Source organism: Acipenser ruthenus, chromosome 24 (assembly GCF_902713425.1).
Source record: "Acipenser ruthenus chromosome 24, fAciRut3.2 maternal haplotype, whole genome shotgun sequence".
NCBI lineage: Eukaryota > Metazoa > Chordata > Actinopteri > Acipenseriformes > Acipenseridae > Acipenser > Acipenser ruthenus.
In genome coordinates this window covers 27,865,708-27,886,996 of record NC_081212.1, presented here as the reverse complement: position 1 = coordinate 27,886,996, position 21,289 = coordinate 27,865,708, and the positions used below count along the sequence as shown (strand labels likewise).

At 41.5% G+C, this 21,289-nt stretch overlaps 1 protein-coding gene across 2 annotated transcripts in view; it reads right to left on the bottom strand.

Moving 5' to 3' along the window:
- Positions 1 to 38: 38 nt before the first annotated feature.
- LOC131700615 (spatacsin-like) overlaps positions 39 to 21,289 on the bottom strand; it is a 36,398-nt gene continuing 15,147 nt past the window's right edge. The window contains exons 17-40 of one of the 2 annotated variants that reach the window (XM_058999096.1): positions 20,343 to 20,449; positions 19,325 to 19,470; positions 18,008 to 18,172; positions 16,529 to 16,595; positions 16,136 to 16,304; positions 15,725 to 15,933; positions 14,936 to 15,044; positions 14,426 to 14,585; positions 13,278 to 13,553; positions 12,652 to 12,852; positions 12,031 to 12,138; positions 9,861 to 10,026; positions 8,492 to 8,706; positions 7,317 to 8,067; positions 6,244 to 6,389; positions 5,532 to 5,736; positions 4,696 to 4,839; positions 3,611 to 3,744; positions 3,305 to 3,412; positions 2,456 to 2,624; positions 1,897 to 1,973; positions 1,334 to 1,489; positions 1,051 to 1,202; positions 39 to 614 (exon numbers count right to left, since the gene is read on the bottom strand). In XM_058999096.1, coding sequence (XP_058855079.1) covers positions 428 to 614; positions 1,051 to 1,202; positions 1,334 to 1,489; positions 1,897 to 1,973; positions 2,456 to 2,624; positions 3,305 to 3,412; positions 3,611 to 3,744; positions 4,696 to 4,839; positions 5,532 to 5,736; positions 6,244 to 6,389; positions 7,317 to 8,067; positions 8,492 to 8,706; positions 9,861 to 10,026; positions 12,031 to 12,138; positions 12,652 to 12,852; positions 13,278 to 13,553; positions 14,426 to 14,585; positions 14,936 to 15,044; positions 15,725 to 15,933; positions 16,136 to 16,304; positions 16,529 to 16,595; positions 18,008 to 18,172; positions 19,325 to 19,470; positions 20,343 to 20,449 — 4,327 coding nt within the window. In that variant the 3' untranslated portion in view covers positions 39 to 427. The remainder of the gene's footprint in view (positions 615 to 1,050; positions 1,203 to 1,333; positions 1,490 to 1,896; positions 1,974 to 2,455; positions 2,625 to 3,304; positions 3,413 to 3,610; positions 3,745 to 4,695; positions 4,840 to 5,531; positions 5,737 to 6,243; positions 6,390 to 7,316; positions 8,068 to 8,491; positions 8,707 to 9,860; positions 10,027 to 12,030; positions 12,139 to 12,651; positions 12,853 to 13,277; positions 13,554 to 14,425; positions 14,586 to 14,935; positions 15,045 to 15,724; positions 15,934 to 16,135; positions 16,305 to 16,528; positions 16,596 to 18,007; positions 18,173 to 19,324; positions 19,471 to 20,342; positions 20,450 to 21,289) is intronic. The other variant, XM_058999097.1, reaches the window with a different exon arrangement.

Sequence of the window (21,289 nt, the reverse complement as noted above, 5' to 3'; positions counted from 1 at the left end):
TTCACAAAATTAAGAAGCGCATGGAATTTCTGTTCTGAATTACTGCCAAGTTTTATTTATAATTTCCGGTTAAGGGTGAATGCATAAATGAACGACAAGCATACATTAACATTTTCCTGAGTACAAAATAAAGAAAAAATTCAAGAAAAGTCTAAGTGCACAATCATGTTTTATTTACACAGGTTTTAAGTGGCATGAAGAAAAAAGCTTTACAGTCATAATTGACCAGTTTTATAAGGCAATGATTCTGCATAAAGTGGCAGCAATTATATATGAACTTAAATATTGATTACCATGTTAATTGATGAACACAGAAAGTAAATGTATGGCCACATATTGTCTTACATTGAAATTCTATTGGTAAGACAAGGTCATTTATTCTGAGAACTGCATCCTCCTCACCGCAGTAACGGTCTTTTGACTTGATCTAGCTTGCAAGCTTGTCATTTAGGTAACAGCTTGTTTTGTTATCTTGTAAAAGCATGTTTGCTACATCAAAAAACTTGTGTTCGTAAGCCAGTTTGTAGTAGATATAGATGTCCTCACAGTACTTCAGCAATTTCTTCAGATTCTGACTTGCAGTGGTATCTGGGTGCTGCTGGTGCTGCTTGAATCTGGAAAAGATAAACGACACACCCTGGTAAAATGCACTGCAGCCCCTGACTAGAATAGCAACACAGTATGACAGTACACACTATAGCTAAGAATACAACATTCACAATATGTTTGACGTGTTTATGCAAGGGAGAATATTCTTACAGTGACTAACTGGATGTTTTAAATCTCCTGTGTGGTGGATGGAGTAGGGAGAAAGGTACATTGTGTTCCTAGATCATCAGAACTGCTAATCCAGTACTGATGAAACTTGTGCTCTGTGTTCCAAGAGTGAGCAACTGAGCAAACACTTTTAGTACTGCGAGTTAAAAGACAAATACGTCTCTGGATAAAGAAACAAGGTCCATAGGTTGACTTAGCCTCATTTATTTTCCATATTTCCAGTGTGGAATCGATTGTGCCTTGCTGTCACTATTAAGATGCTGGCATGCTTACTTTTTGGATATTTCCTCAAACAGGCTGGCTTGTAGTAGCCTCTGCTGCTTAAACTCCTCCAAGTAGGTGAAATCCCCTCGCACAATCACTTGCTGGTATAAAACTTCTGCCCAATCAGGAATGAAGTCGTATGCTTCGGCAACAACAAACGCCTTCAATAGAAATTATGACAGAATTAAGACAGACGTTGTTAGCTCAAAATTGCAAGAATGATGTTCTGCAAAACCAAAGAACATTATAATACTGATATTTTGCATGCGCTTTTAAAATTTCTCTGCTGTACCTGGTAGAAGAACGGCAGGGAGATCATAGCCTCCAGCAGGTCCTGCCTGGGCAGGTTGATTAGCCTCCTGTCCTGGCTGTTGTTGAGGAAGTGAAGCTGCAGGGTGACAAGCTTGGCCAGCTTGACACACCTCAGAGCCTGCCGGGCGCAGCAGTCCTGAGGGGGTGGGGGATGAGAGACCCACTCAATTCAATTATACAACAACATGTCACAGCGTGCATCCTCATGCAATACTGGCTAGTATCATTGCAGCCTTTTATATCTTCCACTGGGAGTATTCTGAAAGTCGTTTTAGAGTTTTGGTATTGGAATGTCACAAGTACAGTTTCTTTCTTGCTCGTGTTTTTCTAAATACCAGTATAAGCAGTATAAGTATAAAATATCAACTCATTTAACTTTTCAAGGTACAATCTAAGTGGACAGTGTGTTACTTGTACAACATTGTCACAGTGCACAATAAAGACATGTTCTGTAACAGCATTAGGTAATATCCAGCAACTAACAAAGTGCATTTTGTGAAGATGTCTTCCTGATTTTCACCTGTGCCTAAGGGATGGTATTACCTTGGAATAACTTTCAGCTGCATCTTTCAAAAGGGTCAAGACTTTCACCAAGGACTTCTTCAATTCGGTTGTCGCCGCTTCATTGTAAGAAAAATAAACAAATGAAACTTTGTTCAGCAGAAGTAGCCTTGCACACTAAAGTTTAATTGGCTTTTTATTCTTTAAGAATCTAAAACGTATTCAAAATAAATCCTTCAAATTATAGGCACTGCATTGGCAGCCCTGCACTGCAGAATGACTCACATCTCAATTTCTATTCTATCAAAGCCAAAATGAAATATTTTGAGATGAAATGCACTCTCGTTTTCTGAACAATGCTGTCTTATAATCCAGCGCTCCTCTTTTAGAACACTATATTTGGGAACCATAGTTGGGAAAGAAGACCATACTGTTTTGTGTTCTGCTAGTGGAATGGCATTATGAGGCAATCGGTAGCCACGCCCACGCCATGATGGAACTGGTTCCGTGGGGTTAAAGGGCTGCCTAATAAAGAAGGCAGCACTGCAGGGTGCAGGGACTGTGTGGCACTCAGCAGTCGTGTAAAGCCCCCTGCACTCACACCAAGGCTGGGACTCGATCAGTTTGAGCTGGGTGCGAGCTGCTCCCTCGTGGTTCTCCCCGATCTCCCGGCACATGCTGAAACACAGCGCCACCATGTTGTGCTTCTCACTGTCCCCGGGGTGACAGCGCTTGATGTAATCCAGCAGGGCCGTCTTCAACGTGGCATTCTAGAAGAAGAAGAAGATCAACACCAACACCAACACCAACAACAACAGGTATATTGAGGATCCGTCAGCAATTCTGGACTGGTTTGGACAGCAAAGGGATCCAAATTCAAAATCCAGTTAAACCTGCATTTTAACAAACCCTGCCGTTTCATGTACAACGTTCCTATATTAAACACATTGCTCTGTTTGTAACAATCTGACAGTTCACTTCAATAACATGTGAAAAGGCACACTTTGTACTGTAATAAGTGTATCCCGTTCTTGATGTTTTTGTGAAGATGTGATACAGTAGGTTTCAGCTATTAATGGAGCGTCAGATGAGAATGAAGCTGATCATATGAATCGGCACAGACAGACCCACAGCTATGGGAAACATTAAACACCCTTCCTGTATAAGTGAAGATGGAGAGCAGGTTAGGGACACAACTTATTCACACCAAATGCATAAAGGCTTTTCAAATGAAAATCTCCAACAAAGGCCAGGAGAGAAAATGTGGGGTTTAATTCTGACAGCTAGCTAATAAGCACCTTTAAAAGAACAGCTCTCACATTTCTCATATGAAAGTTACTGTCCATCACACAACTCCCCCAGGTGTTAATAAAGGGACACATCTCTCCCAATATTAGATTTTTTTTTTTTTTCCTGTAAATAATGAATAGGTACGAGATTTCCTCCTTACCGACTCCACTTTCTTTCTGAGCAGCATTTCAAAGCGATGGTTCTGGTGCAGCAGGTCAAAGATATAGGTCATATCATTGTACCTGCCAATTCCAGTAAGTAGCCGCACCTAAAATGAATACAAATAAATATATATAAAAAAAAAAAATGCCCATGGATGTTTATATATCCTGCTCATATTATAGCGGAAGGGTAGGGTGTTATAAAAAAGCTCATTCCCGTTCAGGGTCTAAAGAGAACCCCCAGCTTGCAATATGGAACTGTGTTTTATTTCCAGGCTCTGTTCAGGCCGATGCTGGAGACACACCATGAGGCTGTACTTCTCGCTGGGTGCCAGGTGGTTGTGACAGAGGTGTCTCGCTGCCTGCAGGACCCGCACGATTCCCTCCATGTGGCAAGTCAGGCTGAAGCAGTCATGGGCCAGGACCAGCAGATCCACAGCTAGGCAAGAGAAAAGCACAGTGAGAACAGCACCCGCGGTGCGGCTACAGATTACAGCATTGCAGAACATGCAATACTTCGTTATGCCGTCTTCATGCTGTTCTTACACTACCGGTTTCATTTCCAATGATGTGTGTTCTCTGTTTTTGTTTTATGGTGTCCTTTTTAACATGTTTTAAACCACTTGTAAAAGCTGCATTCCTGAGGGAGGTGGTTTTAATTCCCATTTCAGAGACGTGGTAGCTGCAGTGTCTGTGTCCCCTCGGAGACAGAACTGTGATTGTGTATGAGGTTGCAACAAATGACAGTACATTTGAACACAGCCCTTGTGGTCATTTCTAAAACCACCTAATTTCAGAAGTTCAGCCTTTTTTGTTTTTTGTACTTTGAGCGTCAATAGTTAGTAAACCGGGTAAATAAATAACTAAAAAGAAACAATAGATAATGATAAACACACATTAGGGTATTAAAGAAATTCAACCCAAAGAGAAAGCAGATGGTATGAAGTATCTCTTTCAACGAGCATGTCACATTGCAGACACTTCAACTACACTATTTGTCAGAACTTTTTTTTTTCTAACAATACATTAGATTTATATTTTTATGCACAAACGCAAATGCAGTATGTGTGATATTTATCAGCTATATTAGATAGGTAAATATAGCTCAAGACATGTCATGGCTTATCCTGTACATAAAAATATTATCATTTTTTAACTCAGAATGAAAAAGCCTGTGTCGTCAATAGATTAATTTTTAGTAGTTAAAATGACTCATTCTGAAATTGCAGACAAATTAATGATAATCGCTCCACCAAAAACAAAACAAAAAAAAAACGTTAAAAGCAATGCACGAGCTAAACCTTTACAGGACCCAAATCCCAGCTGGTGAAGGAGTCTTGTTAAGCAGCGATGATGAATTGAATTGAAATGCTAATACCCAGCGACTTACTGCATGCCAGCTCTCCGTGGGGGATAGAGGAGATTTTATCCAGCAGCTTCGTGCCAACGAGGTTCGGGTCCTGGCATAGCTTAGCAAGCTGCAGAAATGCCTCTTTCCCATTGCCAGGATTGTAAATCTGCTTCTGCCTCACAGCTGCAGTTACAAAGTGTCAGGTGTGTTGGTAAAGCCTGAAACAGACTGATAATGGTGTCAAAACACTCCGTTCAGAGGTTTAATCTGAGTAACTAATCGCTCAGTCTCGGCTCCACCACCTCAAGTGACCGACCTACTGTGGCACAATTATCACACAGAAGTGACTAAAGTGGTGAAATGGAACTGCAATATAACTGATACTGCCCAATTATCCTCCTGGCTGTGCTTGCCTTACTCATAGCAGGGTTAGCAGTCCTCCCTGATCACTTAAAAGCACTTTCAGTCAGAAACCCATAATAAAACAGTAAATACTTTTATGATCAACTGTAAAGCTTCAAGACACATTATAATTGATGAAGTAAAGTTATATACCGTCATACTTGAGTTTAAGAGAGGAAAAGACTCTCAGGCAGCAAATCTAACAGCAGAGAGCTGCTCTGTCGCCCTTTCACCCGTAACAGATAAATACAATGCAATAGTGTAATACAGATTTGGAAGCTTCGAGAAGTTGCTTAAAACTGAGAAGTGCAGTGCGAGTCCAACCCCACTGGTTAACTGGAGCGTGTGTTTAACCTGTCTCTGCCCCCTCTGCGGAGCTCAGTAACGCCTGCACCACCTCTCCCGAGACCAGTTAAAACTGAGAAGTGCAGTGCGAGTCCAACCCCACTGGTTAACTGGAGCGTGTGTTTAACCTGTCTCTGCCCCCTCTGCGGAGCTCAGTAACGCCTGCACCACCTCTCCTGAGACCAGCTCTGCAACGGCCTCCGTCTCCATGCCCTGGATGGTGATGAAGGCCTGGGCTCTCTTGTACCGGTCGGGCTGCTGGGACCACAGCACCTCCCGCAGGACAGTCTCCCAATCCTGGGCCGAGATCTCACTGTATGAACATCCCAGCTCCTGAACAGACAAATCAGAGCGATACCATGGAAGAGTCCTGCACTATGTGAAAGAATAGAACACTAACGGCTACCCTGGATGATGGAGTAAAACACATGTGGAAATGTTAATAAGCTGCAATGTTCCTCTATTACACAACTACTGTATAAGAATATTAGTAAAGAAACATGTAATTACCTACATAATTACCTAGTGTATTAGACCACGAACACTAACAGCTATCCTGGATTTTGGAGAATAACACAGATGTAATGTTTATATAAGCTACAATTAAACTTCCCTACATAACTGTACTGGACCATGTGCTTTTTAGAATTCATTTAAAAAAAAAAAAAAAAAAATTATCTGCTTAAGGCTTCTGTGACTTACATTTGCAACAGTGTTGTTTAATGTTCTAGTGACAATTTGAGCACCAAGTTAAAAAGAGTCCCCTTCTCCCTTCCCTACAGTCCCTGCAGTGTCTGTGAACGCAGCGTGATGAATTGAGGAAGCATTACGACTGGATACCTGGGAGAGCTGGAACAGGCTCAGGACCTGCCTGCAGTAATTCTTCCCATGGTGGCACTCGTCTGCAAGAATCTGCAGCTCCTTAATAAACTGGTCATCTGGCTGCAACACCACTACGAAGGAGGAACAGCTGTCCAGGCTCACTGCTGTGAGAACATAGAGAGAGAGAGAGAGAGAGAGAGAGAGAGAGAGAGAGAGAGAGAGAGAGAGAGAGAGAGAGAGAGAGAGAGAGAGAGAGAGAGAGAGAGAGAGAGAGAGAGAGAGAGAGAGAGAGAGAGAGAGAGAGAGAGAGAGAGAGAGAGAGAGAGAGAGAGAGAGAGAGAGTTTACCTACCGCCACTATCTAGAGATCAACAGATGCACAGTATTCGTCTGCAGAAATAAATGCATTTCCGGGATAAAAAAAAAAAACACTGCAGTATTGGTTTTAAAAGCTTCAGAAATAACATATTAGGAGTTGTCTGTTTGAAAAATAAAAACATGTCTTCAGATTTCCAAAAAAGCGACATCAATGTTCAGACATGAGTATTATACATAGCTTATACTAGACACACACCGGTTTCACATAAAAAACGTGTTACTGTATATAGCAAGGGTATCTGTGACTCGCTTCCTACTTCAGAAGGTTCTATTCATGCATTCCTGTCCTCTAAAAACATGCATGATACTCCTAGCATAATCATTTACTACTTTTAAAATACCTTCCGAAAGCATTTGTGAAAAAATATAATGGGTCCCCTCCGTCTCAAACAGTAAGTGAATGCAAGTTATATATCAATCTCAAATACTATCAATCTAAAATCCCACTTTAACACATTACAAGATGTATAAACCTTCATTATTTGACTGGCCAAAAAAGTTGGAGATTGTAGGTTTGTCACAGGATCTACAAGACCTACAGAAGTTGTGCGAGAGTAAGTTAGCCTCAGCGACTTACCATTTATGAAAAATCTTTTTTATGCAAGTTCACTTTCATGTTCAAAATGCCCATCCTTGTTAACCTAAGTACTAGACGCAGACCCATCCCTGCCCCAACCTGCTCTCAACTGCCCCCTTGTGTCTCCTCATACTCACTGCCTGGGATGTGCTTCCTCCTGGTGCCTCCCTCTAGCCCCATCGTGGATCCTGCAGTGAGGATCACCTGAATGGCGGGGTGGAGGTCGCCTCTCTCCACCTCTCCCGACGCCAAGGCTCTGCAGTGCAGCACCAGAGACACATCCCGTTGGAAGAAGTCAAAGTACCTGCAGACGCGGCTGGCTTCGTGGATACACCCCCCATCCAGCAGCTTCCCAATCAGGGCAGCCAGAGCTTCTCTCTCTGTGGCGTCCAGCCTTGTTTCTGAAGCCTCCTTGGTCGGCAGACCCTCGAGCTTCAGGTACTTGGGGCAGTTTAGCACCCCCAGCTTGGAGAAAGAGAACTCCTTGATTAGAACGTCAAAGGAACAGTCGCCAGCAACTGAAACAGGGCGGAAGAACGTGGCGCTCGATTCCGTGGCTGCCAGCAAGGTTTCCTGGTAAATCCGGCACAGCCATATTCTCTTTTCCATCTTTTCCAGCTGCTCGACAGGCACGGGGTCTTGTCGGGCCAGCCAGTGTCCAGCCATGGTCAGCAGTAACCACTTCTCCTGCAGGCTCAGGATCCGCGTTTCCAGTGGAGACTCCTCCATCTGCATGGCTTCTGCCTGAGCCAGGAAGAACTCGGACACCGCCACGCTGTTAATGCCGTTGCTTTGAAATCGATTGTTGCACTTCCTCCAAAACTTAATTCGGGTTTCCTTTCTCTCCCACTGCCTGTGCTCTTTCAAAGTCTGTAGTTCTTGTATTAGCTGAAAATAACATTGCATTTTATCATCAAAAACAGAAGTAGTTTCTTTAACTCTCCCTTATCTGACGCGGAGCTTGCTTTGAGCTTCACTGGAGATCCTAAATGCAAAAACAACAGAACAACCTACTCCCCTCACTCATTCAAAATCATGTTGATAATACGATTATTCAACACTGCCAGTCCCCACCTATTCTAAATATATATGACCAAAGAAGTGCAACGCAAGCAGAAAGTAGAGCTTGCAAACAAAGAATTTCTCACCCGGATAATCATGTTTAAAAACATACGTTGTGCTATAAGAAGTGTGTTTTCTTTCAAAACTACACGTTTGAGATGAATATACCTAGCACAAGGAAGTGAATAAAAGGTTAAGACTTGGTGATTTTGTTAGACAGCAAACGCTTTATAATAAGTGGGAGCCAGACCTCTTGGATCACCAGGCTGTCCACGGGGAGCTCGGCCAGTTCAGCCACCCGTCGAGCCAGAGGGAAGAGCCCCTCCTCCAGCAGCCGGCCCAGGACCCTCCTGCACTCATTCTGTAGGCTCTCCGCGGGGGAGCTGGCCAGGTCCGGGAGGCTGATGGAGATCCGCGTGTCCTGTAATATCTCACTCAGGACGCTCAGCTTCTTGAAATCTGGGCCTGGTGTAAGGAAAGTGAAAAGTCAAAGACATGTCATTCGAACCGCTGGCCAACCTGTCACAACAACGGTTGGAAATATAGGCTCAGTGTGTGTACTGGTCCACAGGCTATGTTATTGCTTCTTTTTTAATTAAAAAAAAAAAAAAAACGGGATTTTCCCCGTTGATACCTGCATCAGTGTTATGGAAAGTAAACACTGGGCATGCCACAGATTTATAATTAAAAAAGAAGTTCTAGAACAGGCAGCAGCTGGGTCTCCTGATTACAGTGGCTGACAGACAATCAAAACATGGGCATGTGATAGAAAGCAGTGACCCAGCTAATTTCCATCCGTGTATGATGGGTTTCAGCACCCTCACTTTCAGAGGGACAGCTAATTACCTTCAGGCTTCCAAAGTGTTCGCCGTGCATGCAGAATAATTACATATCTGTCTCTCCGAACATGTTAAACAGAACAACTGACATTTTAAAAAGGAACACCTTTTCAAGTCGGAACAGACTTGAATATGCACAGAAACTGAGGCAGAATGTTAACAAGAACAAAAATAAAAATGCGTTCTCCTCCAGTGACCTTGGACCAGACACTGATCTCAGATTTAAAGTCATGAATCACCTCTGGGGCATATCAAACATCACAAAACTTACAGATGGAAAGGAAGTATAAATAACATGAGCAAAACAATGAACTGGGAGCATACATCTATCCATGCAGGACATTAGATTGATAACCTGACAATCACATTTGTGGAAATGTGTTACTATTTTACCATGACAGTCTGTGTCCACGCCACAGTTATCTATTTAACTAAAATCTGCCTGAAATAATACTACAAAAACCCTCTTAAATCCTGTTTTTTAATGATGCTATATTATGCAACAGACTATCACAGAGCTCTTCTGAAAGTGAACAGGTTCATTAGCTGAGAAGTGAGAAAAGGAATAAAATGTATTAACGGTATTTGTATAAAAATATTCTCAATTAATACAATTACAGAGAACCTATTGGATTGAAGAACCCAGAATGCAGGCAAGGTCTAAAGTCTTTGACGGAGGCTCTACTAATAGTGTGGAACACCTGGAAAATGCATGGGGTGGAGAGATGTGCACGTGAAATCTGGTGTTACCCTGAACCCTGAACATGATTAGCACCCTACCGTTTGTTTTCAGGATGCTGTCCATGTCTGCTAGCAGCTGCAGCAGTTTTCTCAGCTCGTACTGCGTCCGACACTGCTGCATCATCAGGTGCAGGAGAGACGATGCCTGGACCTCCAGCCACTGCAGCGGTATCACCGCAGGAGCCTTTGGGCTCGTGGTTTTCAGCTGTGAGCACATATAACAACATTTTAGTTTTTTAAAGAATGTCACAGCTATAAATACAAAATAAGAGCTACCAAAAAGAATGATGAACAGGTAAAACACCTTGATCCACAGCCGCTGTGTGCACATGTGAAGATGTTAGTTTGACATGCTGATCGGCTGGAGCGCTGCCTCCACGAACCGTATACCCACATTCTAGTAATCTCGGCAGCTTGCGCCAAAGCATGTTGCTACCAAGTTCCATCCCAATGGGGCAAGCCAAGATTCTCTGGTGTGAGTGTGACATACAGGCAGATTCCAGATACCGGTCCATTATTACATCATTGGTATTGTTTTGTGTTTTGGTACCGCCTTATTTTACAGCTCTGGTAGAAAGGACACGCAATTATTTCCATCATAGTATGAAGATGGAATTTGATAATCTCTCCTTCTCTGGTTTTAAAGATCGTATCAGGGAGTTGCTTAGAACCTCCTGCCAATGCTTCTCCTTCAGTCTACATTAACAGACAGACTTATTTATGCTATTATTTGATCTCCGAGTGCTGCTGATTAAGTTTGAACCACACGTGTTTTTATCGTGTTGTTTGTATATTATAATAGTTTTTTTATACATTGAAATTGTCTTTTTTATTGTTTTCCAGAACCCCCTTGTAAACGAGGCCTCGGTCTCAATGGGTAAATCTCCTGGTTAAATAAATAAATAAATAAAATAAATAAATAAATAATATCATGAATACATTGTGTTAAAGAACGACCTTTGCAAGTTTCATCACAATTGCACAAGCAGTTCTCTAGCTACAATCAGCCGCCTCTACGATATACCCACGCACAGGGCTCTGCTATATACCCACGCACAGGGCTCTGCTACATACCCACGCACAGGGCTCTGCTACATACCCACGCACAGGGCTCTGCTACATACCCACGCACAGGGCTCTGCTACATACCCACGCACAGGGCTCTGCTACATACCCACGCACAGGGCTCTGCTACATACCCACGCACAGGGCTCTGCTACATACCCACGCACAGGGCTCTGCTACATACCCACGCACAGGGCTCTGCTACATTCCCACGCACAGGGCTCTACTATATACCCACGCACAGGGCTCTACTATATACCCACGCACAGGGCTCTACTATATACCCACGCACAGGGCTCTACTATATACCCACGCACAGGGCTCTACTATATACCCACGCACAGGGCTCTACTATATACCCACGCACAGGGCTACACATCCTCAGTAGCCTTGCCAAAGTGCTAGCCTGTGTGGAATGGTGGTTGTGATGAGAATGTTGTAATAAGCAATGGCTCTGAGGACTTCAAACACATTCTCTGACAGCTAGAAGTTTGAAGTGAAATAAAGGTGTTTTCTCCATATTTAGTCCTTCACAAAACATCCACTCTTGCAAACAGTATATTCCATCTCCTTTGTACAGCGGCACACTGAAGTCACCCTGAAAGCCTTTCACTCGAGACAAAGAAGGTCAACCTCTCAAGACTCACTGATTCATTGTTTCAGTAAGAAATAAACGCAGCAATCTGTCTTTCAGCACAGCTTGCCGTGGTGATTACAGGCTTACTGCGAAGCTCCGGGATGGAAACTATAGTTACATACCCTAATTGAAATCTCAAAATGTTTTACCTCTAAGCAATATTTTATAAATGCCATATCTCTGACGTGTTTAACCTCGCTATTTTCTCTTCATTTTTTTTACGAAAGGCGATTCCTTTTCTTAGCATGTATTAGGAAAAAACTTTTCACTGAGACACTTTGCTTTAATTAAAGCATCCATTCTTTGCCAGAAGATTAGCTGAGAGTCTGATTCTGTCCTATTAACCTCACAAGAGATTAATATGAACAACAGATGCCTTATGCACATTAACATTTTGTGTTTCCATCCTATCAATAACTTCCCTTTACCTACAGTTATGGCATTACATTAACCTCCATCCCGTTTTTAAGCATTTTGGGTCAACAACCTGTTGCAGTGAACACTTACACTGATCAGGCACTTCTGGAACTCGAGGAGCTTGCTCTTTGCTTCGCTGTAGTTTTTGTAATCGTTGCACAGCTCGTACATTTGCAACATGTACACTAGCGGGGAGTCCTGAAAAGAACAGCACATTTTATTTAATTACAAAATCAATCTCCCTTCAGAAATATATATACTGTATATACTGTGAATTTACAAAGGGGAAGTCAGAAGAAAGATCAAATTCTAGATACTGATAATATAAATGTTTCGAGCGTTTTGCAATGGGAGTTATATGCACATCCAACGCTACCCTTCGTGGTACTTTAAGAATTCTTAACAATGGGATTTTGTCACAATCGTGTCTGTTTAGGTTTTCTTGTTTGGGTGCGTGGATGTTTGTTTCTATTAAAGCTGATAAAGCTTATACCTTCAGAATGGCTTGCTAGATTGATCTGAAGATTTGCATACAGCAGCTTTGTAATGATGGGGTAACAAAACAGAAACAGGTATAGATTTTATACCAAACCATTTCCTCCTAAACACCCCACAAACCCATCAGTGTGTTGACTGTTAATAGCTTATTGGGCTTAATCATCTGCAAGTCAAGAAAGGTGTGTGACTGGCCATGTCAGACACACCCCCTACCTTTTGGAAGAGCTGGAAGCCTCTGATGAGGGATTTAATCCTTTGTCTTCTCACCAGAACCTTCCAGATGAGTGACAGGTCATGGAGACTCCACTCATGGTGTTCCACACACTCTCGGATGTGGCTTGTTGCTTCAGCAACTGTGACATCATCGACTGAAGAAAGAACCCAGACGCAGAGACACTGCAGGATCTCAGAATCCTGCAATACATTGAATTGTTATTGTTATAATTATTATTATGATGATGAAAGAATTTCCATACCCTTTCATCCAGCTGTTCAAAGAAACGGCAAGATCAAAAATCAGTGTGCTGGCGACAAGACAAAAACAACCTTCCTCATTAATTTGATTGCATCTCGTGGCTTTTGAAAAGTAATGGAGGCCTCCAGTTAATTAGAGCTGCGGGTTTATTCTTAAAATGCAGTCACCAGAGGAGCTGAGCAGAATGGTGTGCATAGTTCTAATGAGAGAGAGATGTTCAGATTGAAAAGCACAGAGAGAGTGTGGCCCCTAAAGGTGATCTAGTCTTAATTAAATGAATTTAAAATATATATATCTATCTATCTATTTAACTATTTACTGTACATGCACCATATCCATTTATAGAACTGCCACTCTTCACTACCTGAACGCAGGCAGCCAGGACACTGAGGAGAGGGCAGTGCTGACCCATGGCCTCGGACAGAAGATAGCGCCATGGGCTGGGCTGGTCCTGGCTCAGCAGCAGTGCCTGGAACAGATCCTGGGGCCTCTCTTTCTTGTTCTGCAGGACAGGCCTGGCAGCTTCCGGGTGTCCCTGATCGTTCTCTTCATCGCTTGGAGGCACAAACTGCAGATTTTCAAAGGCCAGAGAGAGGTGATCCTGCAGGGCCGGGCTAAACTCCTTCAGCAGTGCTTTCACCTTTATTTAAAAAAAAAAAAAAAAGACGAAAACGGACAAAACCGCAATTCAAAGGTCAGCAACGTTCAACATATACCAATGTCTGTGCTATTTAACTTCCTAAAATTATTAAAAAAAGAACAGTTTGTATCAGTTTATTTTAGGGTTAAACTACAGGGCAATGTTTTATTCATGAAGGTTGTTTCCATGATGAACCCATGCAGGTTTGAATGCATTAAGCCAAGGTTTTAGGAAGTTCTGAAGAGGAACCATGCTGTTTTTGTGAAGCTAACAGAGTGCAACAGCCTCACTCATGATTAAACTGTGCTAAAATGCATTCCCCATAGTGATGAGAATCCCCTTGACTCAAGCCAACACTCCCTTCCACCTCTCTCTCTGAAACCTTCAGTCACCCCAGCACCAGCCCTTTCATTCATTCTAATCTGTGCTCTGACTCACATGCCTTCGGAAATGTTTATCGACTGGAAAAAACAAACATTCTGTTTTGAGTCAAAGTTTTTTATTTTTTATAAAATAGAAGCTGGTATTAAATACAGCACTCTTAGACATTACAGAAAATAACTTTTCCATTGCATTTCAGGTATGCACCCATAAATATTAAACACTCAATAGTCTTACACGTAGATACTAAAAGAAACCTAATAAGTTCAATGACAACCGTTTTGACTAGAAGTCTTTTTCAGTGCCTTCAATTCAACTGAACTTGTTAAGTTTCTTTCAGAATCACTGAATTTCAGATTTCGCTTTAAGTTGCGTGTCACCTCATTAACATTCCTTTTGTGTGATAATTAGGCTCCTAACGAACCCGGAGCAGCTCATATTTGTACGCAGTCATTAAGTAAAGAGAAGTGTGGTTTTCAGGATCTACTCACTTGCTCTGGTTGGTAATTGTGAAGCTGGATGAAGGCAAGGAACTGCAGCCACTCATTCTGTCTGGCACAGTCCTGCAGGTAAGCTGTGCTCAGGGTCACAGCATGAAGCCTGCAGAACTCAGCCACCAGAGACCACTCCTGACCAGACTCATACGAGGTCCTGCAAGGAAAACCAACAGATTACAGGAATCAAAAACACTTCTCTGTTTATATTAAAGGATCAACAACTAAGGCTTTTAAAAATCATTTTATCACCTCTTACTACCACATTAATATTCCCCCAAGGCCTGTTTACCCTGCTACAACACTATAACTGCACTTCCTGTGTTACACGTAGTAGGACCTCACTTGGCCTAACATGGCGTCCAATGGGCAGCTATAACTTGTAATACAGGGCCCTATTCTTAAGTGTTTATAAACATTCTCTTAGGCTGAACAGCGATTAACAAAATATAAAGGGACTTGTTGCACTAATGATTTGTTGCCTTGGTTCTCTGAGGAAGATCGTACCTGCTAATGCTCCTTCTCTCAAGGTTATCCAGCACAGCAGCTTCAAGATGGATCAATAACTCTTCTGCTGTTTGTTTTTCAGTCTCTACAAGCTTATGCAGCTTTTCAGCTTAAATAAAGGAAAGTAAAAAGTCTAGAAAAAAATCCATAGTACACTTGAAACATGAAAAATAACAATTGCAATCCAAACTTTTTCTGGGGAGTGCTTTGGGATACCAAGATATTTGTGGTCTGAGTGTGTTAAAATTACAAAATGTCTTTATGAAAAGCAGCAGCAAACGCAGTAGCATGTCCATAAAGTTCTGGGTCCTGAGTGCATGCAAGCAACAGCTAATCAAATATGGCATGTTTTAACAAAATCAGACAACTTGAGAACATGACCTGCTACTCACCGAAACATTTCTTCCACCTCCATCCACATACCTGACCATCCATCCAATCTGTAGTTAATCCGCCCCCCTACCGTCTCAATTCATAGGTTACTACTACATTTATAAATGTCCAGGAACACACTGATGTTCAAAATTGTTATGACACTAAATTTGTATACTGGGCATTCCAGGGTGCAAGATTAGGCGGCTTTGCACCCCATAAGGCATAGTTTGCCTGCACTACAGTCCGCTGGTTCCACAGACCCTGATAAGGATTACTCCTACATAATCTAATGATACCTTAGATAAAGTACCTACTGCGTAGGTTATAATTACATTATTATATAAAGTGTATGGGGTCTTGCACCTTTATGCGTCAAAAGATAAGCTTGCAACATGCATGGTTATGCTTAAATACCTAAAGATTCTCTAAGCGAGGGGTTCTGTGACTCTTCAGTGCTTCTGGTCCAGTGCTTCAGGATCAAATTTGCAACTTTTAAATCAACTCTGAACTTCAGGCTGCTGATACCCAGCAATTCATAAAAGCAAACGCATGCTGCAGCCACTGGAGGTTCATCAAAGTAGATGAGACCCAGTTTATATGCTTCGATGGCTGCCTGCGTGATTCTGAAACAAACAAAAAGTCATTCACTGTACTCTGGGTGGTTAATGCTCCCTACCGGACATTAAAAAACATGTGTAACAGTTAACCAAACCAGTATTTCAAAAACAAAAATTGACATTTAAACCTTCTACATGCTTAGTTAAACTACAACATTTAAAACATGTCCTATGCAAAACCTAGGAGGCTGTATGGTCTTGTACTTACTGCTCCCTTGCAGTAGAATTGTTTTTTGATAACTGCTGAACCAGAAAGGTCCCAAAAGCGAAGGAAGGGCGGCCGTGACGCAGATAGTACAGGAAATCCAAGCGCTCAGTAACGGCATACTTGTTCACAAGGTCAAGACAGGAGAAGTGGGGCAACTCACTCGATGTATCTGTCACGAATGTGCAAAACAAGTTTTCAATAAACTGTCTCCGAACTTAAAGAAGAGTATTAACAGTAATAACAACAATACACAGTATACCATTAGCTATTTCAAATCTAAAGCTGGTGACCCTGAGTGCATCTTCCCCAAAGAATTCAGTGCTGAGCAATAACCACCCAACAACAGTTACCATTCACTTGAGTATCACTACAGAAGAGAAGAGAGACACGTACCAACAGTCGCAAGAGTGTTGGCTGACTGCCATCCAAACTGCCTCGAAGGATCAAACGGAAACAAAGACTGCAAGAGATAGAACAAGGTCTGTTAGTAACATACAGTACATGCCCCTGGCCAAGCATACACACAGCTTGTGCCTCTGCCCTGATAAAGACGCCAAGAGCTACACCCACCGGAATCTCACTGTAACCAGCTGTGCAGTTTGATCATGGTCTCCATGACTTAACCTCAAGCACTTCTGAGAAGTACATGGCGAGATTTAACACGACTGCAGAGAGTGCTTCTTAAGCTGTAGCATACAGTAGGTACGGGGTAACTAGAACAATGTTGCTTTAATTATTTTCTACAGTAGTTGTTTTCTGTGACAGACCTCTTGATGATGTTATTTTTATATAAATATGGTATCTAACAGCAAGAACACTACTGTATATTCACCCATCGCTGCTTGTGTGATATAACACTGCCAGTGTTCATTTATCTGGTTCATTTAGCTAGCAAGGCTTACGTATTCCTGCATACTCCAAGTGTGACAAACAGCATGAAGGCTTATATATCACAGACATCTGTTCCCTTTAGGCTCTGCTTACTACTAACTATCCTTCCCTCCAGGTTATACTTGAAGGGCAGTGATTAGCAAAAGATGTCATGGCCTATAGCTTAGCGATTACCACACTTTCAAACGGCTTTGAAGACATGCCATCTTCTGAGGGTGGTGAGGCAAATATTAGTTACTATTTCTCTAAACATCTATGCAGGCTTTAATTTAAACAGGAATAAAGATGCATGCATCAGGCAGTTCAACTTTAAATCCGAAGGGTACTTTTTATTTTCTGCAATATTTGTCTGGTTAAGAAGATGAAGATTGAAGCACCAACTTCTGTTCTGCTTTTTTTTTTTTATTGGAAATGTGATGTACATCTAGACATGTTCTCTTTTTATCAGTCTTTAATTGCTACCTCCTCAAGGCTGTTAGCTAATTCAGCCAGGTTAGCCTGAGTTACCTGAGGCAGCCAAACAGGAGGAGACATGAGTTTAAAACTGCTCCAAAAAGCAGGAGAAACACATTTAATTAGATCTTCAGGGTTCAGCGTTTTCTTCAGCTTGTCCACCACAGCAGAGTACGTTTTGTGACTGTCAAATATATATATATATATATATTATAGATACACACACACACACACACACACTTGTATATTGAACATGCTTTTCCCTGGTACTATCCTGAAAGCAAATCAACCTAAAGTTACACAACATTAAAACTTTCCTCCCTCCATAATTACTATATATATATATATATATATATATATATATATATTGTAATTCTCACAGCGATTTGGTATAATCTGAAGGGCGTGGTCTGTTTGGTTGTACATTACACAGGCTGGTATTTCCCTTGAAAGACATGTATTTGCAGTTCCGTGTGGAGTTTCTGTCCTAGGCGAGTATGACAGGGCTTGACACAGTCTCACAGGTACCTGGACGAGGTGATAGACAGAGATGTCAGGTGGCGGGATGCCTCGGGGAGTGGTCTGTGGGAACAGCGCGGATTTCAGTTTGGGGTAGGGAGCCAGGGCCATTTTCAGGAGCTGCGGGTCCACTTTCCACAGGGAGTCATCTTCCTCTTCTTTGGGACTAACAACCTGTTGGAAACGGAGAGGATACGAGATGTGTGACAGCAGAGAGAATAATAAGACTCACAACCCATTCCTGCAGGCACAGAGCGCCCTACAGATCTGTCTCGCCAATGACTTCGAATCTCAGGGGCTCCAGCTTGCTGTTCAATCAACTCACTATACAGGCTTATGCAAGTACAGAATGTGAACTGTTTGTGGAGCGAGTACAACAACCACAAATAAAATGTCTTCTGAAACACATTACCTAACAGAACACTTTTCTAAATGAAGAACACATCTCTAAAAGGTCATTTTTGAAAATGGATATGGAAACAAGTACATAAATAATCCAATCAGCTTTAGCAGGCAATTTATTTTAATAAAACGTAGAAACAACAGCTGATACGTATTAGAAGATTCTCGTATCCTTTATGAAATTCCATTGGCATTTGCAATATGACTTGAAAAGCAATCGCCTCTTATTGAAACTCAGCTATGCCCTTTTCTTGCAGAACTAAGATTCAGTATTGTAAATGAATTAAGAAGACGTGTCAGATATTTGGCATGAGTAACAAAACGCTCTAGGTTGGCTTGATGAGGTTTTGCATGTGCATCTGTTAAACAAATACAAAAAATGTACTTACTATATTACAGTCAAAACAGATAAGTTCATAAAATGCAATAAAAATGAGAAACCCTGATTTGTATTATTCATTAACAACTTGTGTCCACCCAGTCTGTTAAAGAACATTTAGAAACCTCCTCTCATAAAACAGCAAGCAACATATTCATTTCAGTATTTTAATGTATGTAGTTTTTTTCAAGGCAACGTGTAAGACCACCAAACTTCATATAGTGGCCAGCCTCAAATACAGTTCATATACAGGACTGTTCATAATGCAGATGCTTTTATATACATTCTGTGCTGTATCCCATGCTGTCGTGCCATTGTGTTTAACAGAATTCAGACCCTCTTTCTCCTGGCACCCACAGTAAAAGCTGACAAATGCTCGCTGTTGTTTTACTACCCATCTGATTTGTAACCCACGATGCACAGAATAAAAATATCAGGATTGTGCTGTGTACCGACACGTCACGGATCGGTAAAGCAATGCGTTTCTTGCAACTGCTGCAGGGTGTTCTGTAACCCTGCAGAGAGAAGCAGTCAGCTTAGTGCACCTGATCAAAGCCTCCCGGAGAGAACATGATGGTTGCCAAGCCCAGCAGGGTGTGTCCCTCCAGCAGCATGCTGCTCACACTGGCCTGGTTACTGGGTATCAGGATCTGGGCATTTGTCAGGCTGGACTGAAAAATAATGCTGGGGTCTATAACAACAACAACAACAAAAAAAAAAAACACATTAATGCAACCATGTCAAAGTCTGAAATTATACATTTATAAAATACTACTGCAGTGCATCCATTGTGGTACTATAATGCATCTCTTTTTGACAGATCCTGCAGGGTAAACTATTTCTCTTGTATTATCCACTCTTTAGTGGTGTCCACCGAGTGCAGAATTACAGTAACGTTGCCAAATAATAATTTGAAGTGAAGTTCAATAACATTTTTTTTAAAAAAGCAGCCAAACATAATTTGATTTTGAGCACACAAAAAAAACCCTTTAAGGCGATGGTTGTCTTTATATATATGTAATTGCGGTTTGAATTAAATAAAAGTGGGCGATAAACATCTGCAAATGTTTTGACCAGAAAGACCGACCAGTACAGTTAATGCTACATTGTATTGATATGCAACAAGCATTGTGCTCCTTCACTTTCAGTTTGCGTAAATTGATTCATTTGTCTGCTTACATTACAAATCAGGACTGTGAATGATTAGTGGAGCCCTGCAGCTTCCTTTGTTTAGTTAGTCACGCTCAGAGCCTGGAAAAAGAGCATCACGCGGCTGCAGAAATCATTTCTGAGATACACTTTGTATGTGGTAATACATGTAGTCAGAAATAATTCAATGCTGCCTTAAACATCTCCCGACAGGCTGCTATAGGTTTTGATCAAGTGCTGCTTCCCCTGGGGTTCGTCCTTGCTGACAATCAATGTACTCTGGAATCTCACAGGGTTTGTTATTCCTTCAGAACGACTTTTCTATGTGTAGACAGTGCACAGCACTGACAAAGACATGGTCTGCCGTTCAACATAGTCTGCTGCATTAACCCCCGATATGCTGCCTAACCTTACCTGTTGGGTTTTTCATGATTTCCTGTATCTTCACTAACAGCTCAAACCAGGGGTGTGTTTCATATAAATCCTCATCCTCCAGAATGGGACAATTGGATTGGTTTAGCCTTAAAAACAAAAACAAAAAAAGAAACCACTTATTAAAAACAGCTGACTTTTTATTTGGAAGCAGAAAACAAAAGTGCACCTTACTATAGTTGGTGCAAGGGGTTAATTGGCTGTACAGTCCACACGTTTCATACACCTTGAATAAACCTGGTATTTTCTACTGAAAAAACAAAACAAAACGTTTTTGTTTCTTCTATGCGCTTTCTGAAAAACAGCCAAGTTCTCAGAAAAGATCTGCACAAGGAAACAATTACCATAAAAAAGAAACACGTTTTCACAGAGCTCATGCAATTCACTGCGTTCCAGATGTTTGTAACCACTGCTTATAGACAGAATATGCAATTATAGGACATATTCTCATGCCACGCACAAACCTCTGTACAGCAGCTTGAACAGATTCTGTTCGGTAACCAGAAGGACCACTTCAAACTCTGAAGACAATTCAAGAAGTTCTTGTTTCTCTGCATTTTATATCAAAGTATTTCTATATAAAAGGAAGTGCAGTGAGAAGGGATTAAGGAGAAGATTTATGTATTCACTGTGAAACTGAAGCCCTCTGGCCAACATTTTTTATCCAAGACTAGTTCCTTTTAATCTTCTCAAATGCTAGGTTATTTCAGTCTGGTTCTTATTCTTAGTTCACACCACAAACCACTGTCAAAGGCATTGAAATATCCTTTCTAAATAAGGTGTAAGGATCATTTATTTTGCAGTGCTACCGTAATATGAAAGTATTCAAATGACATTTGTGTAACGCTTTATTTAAGAATGCTGTAATTACGTGGTAACAACATGTGTTATACATTTCTAAATTGCTGCTGAATTATCTGCCAAAGCAT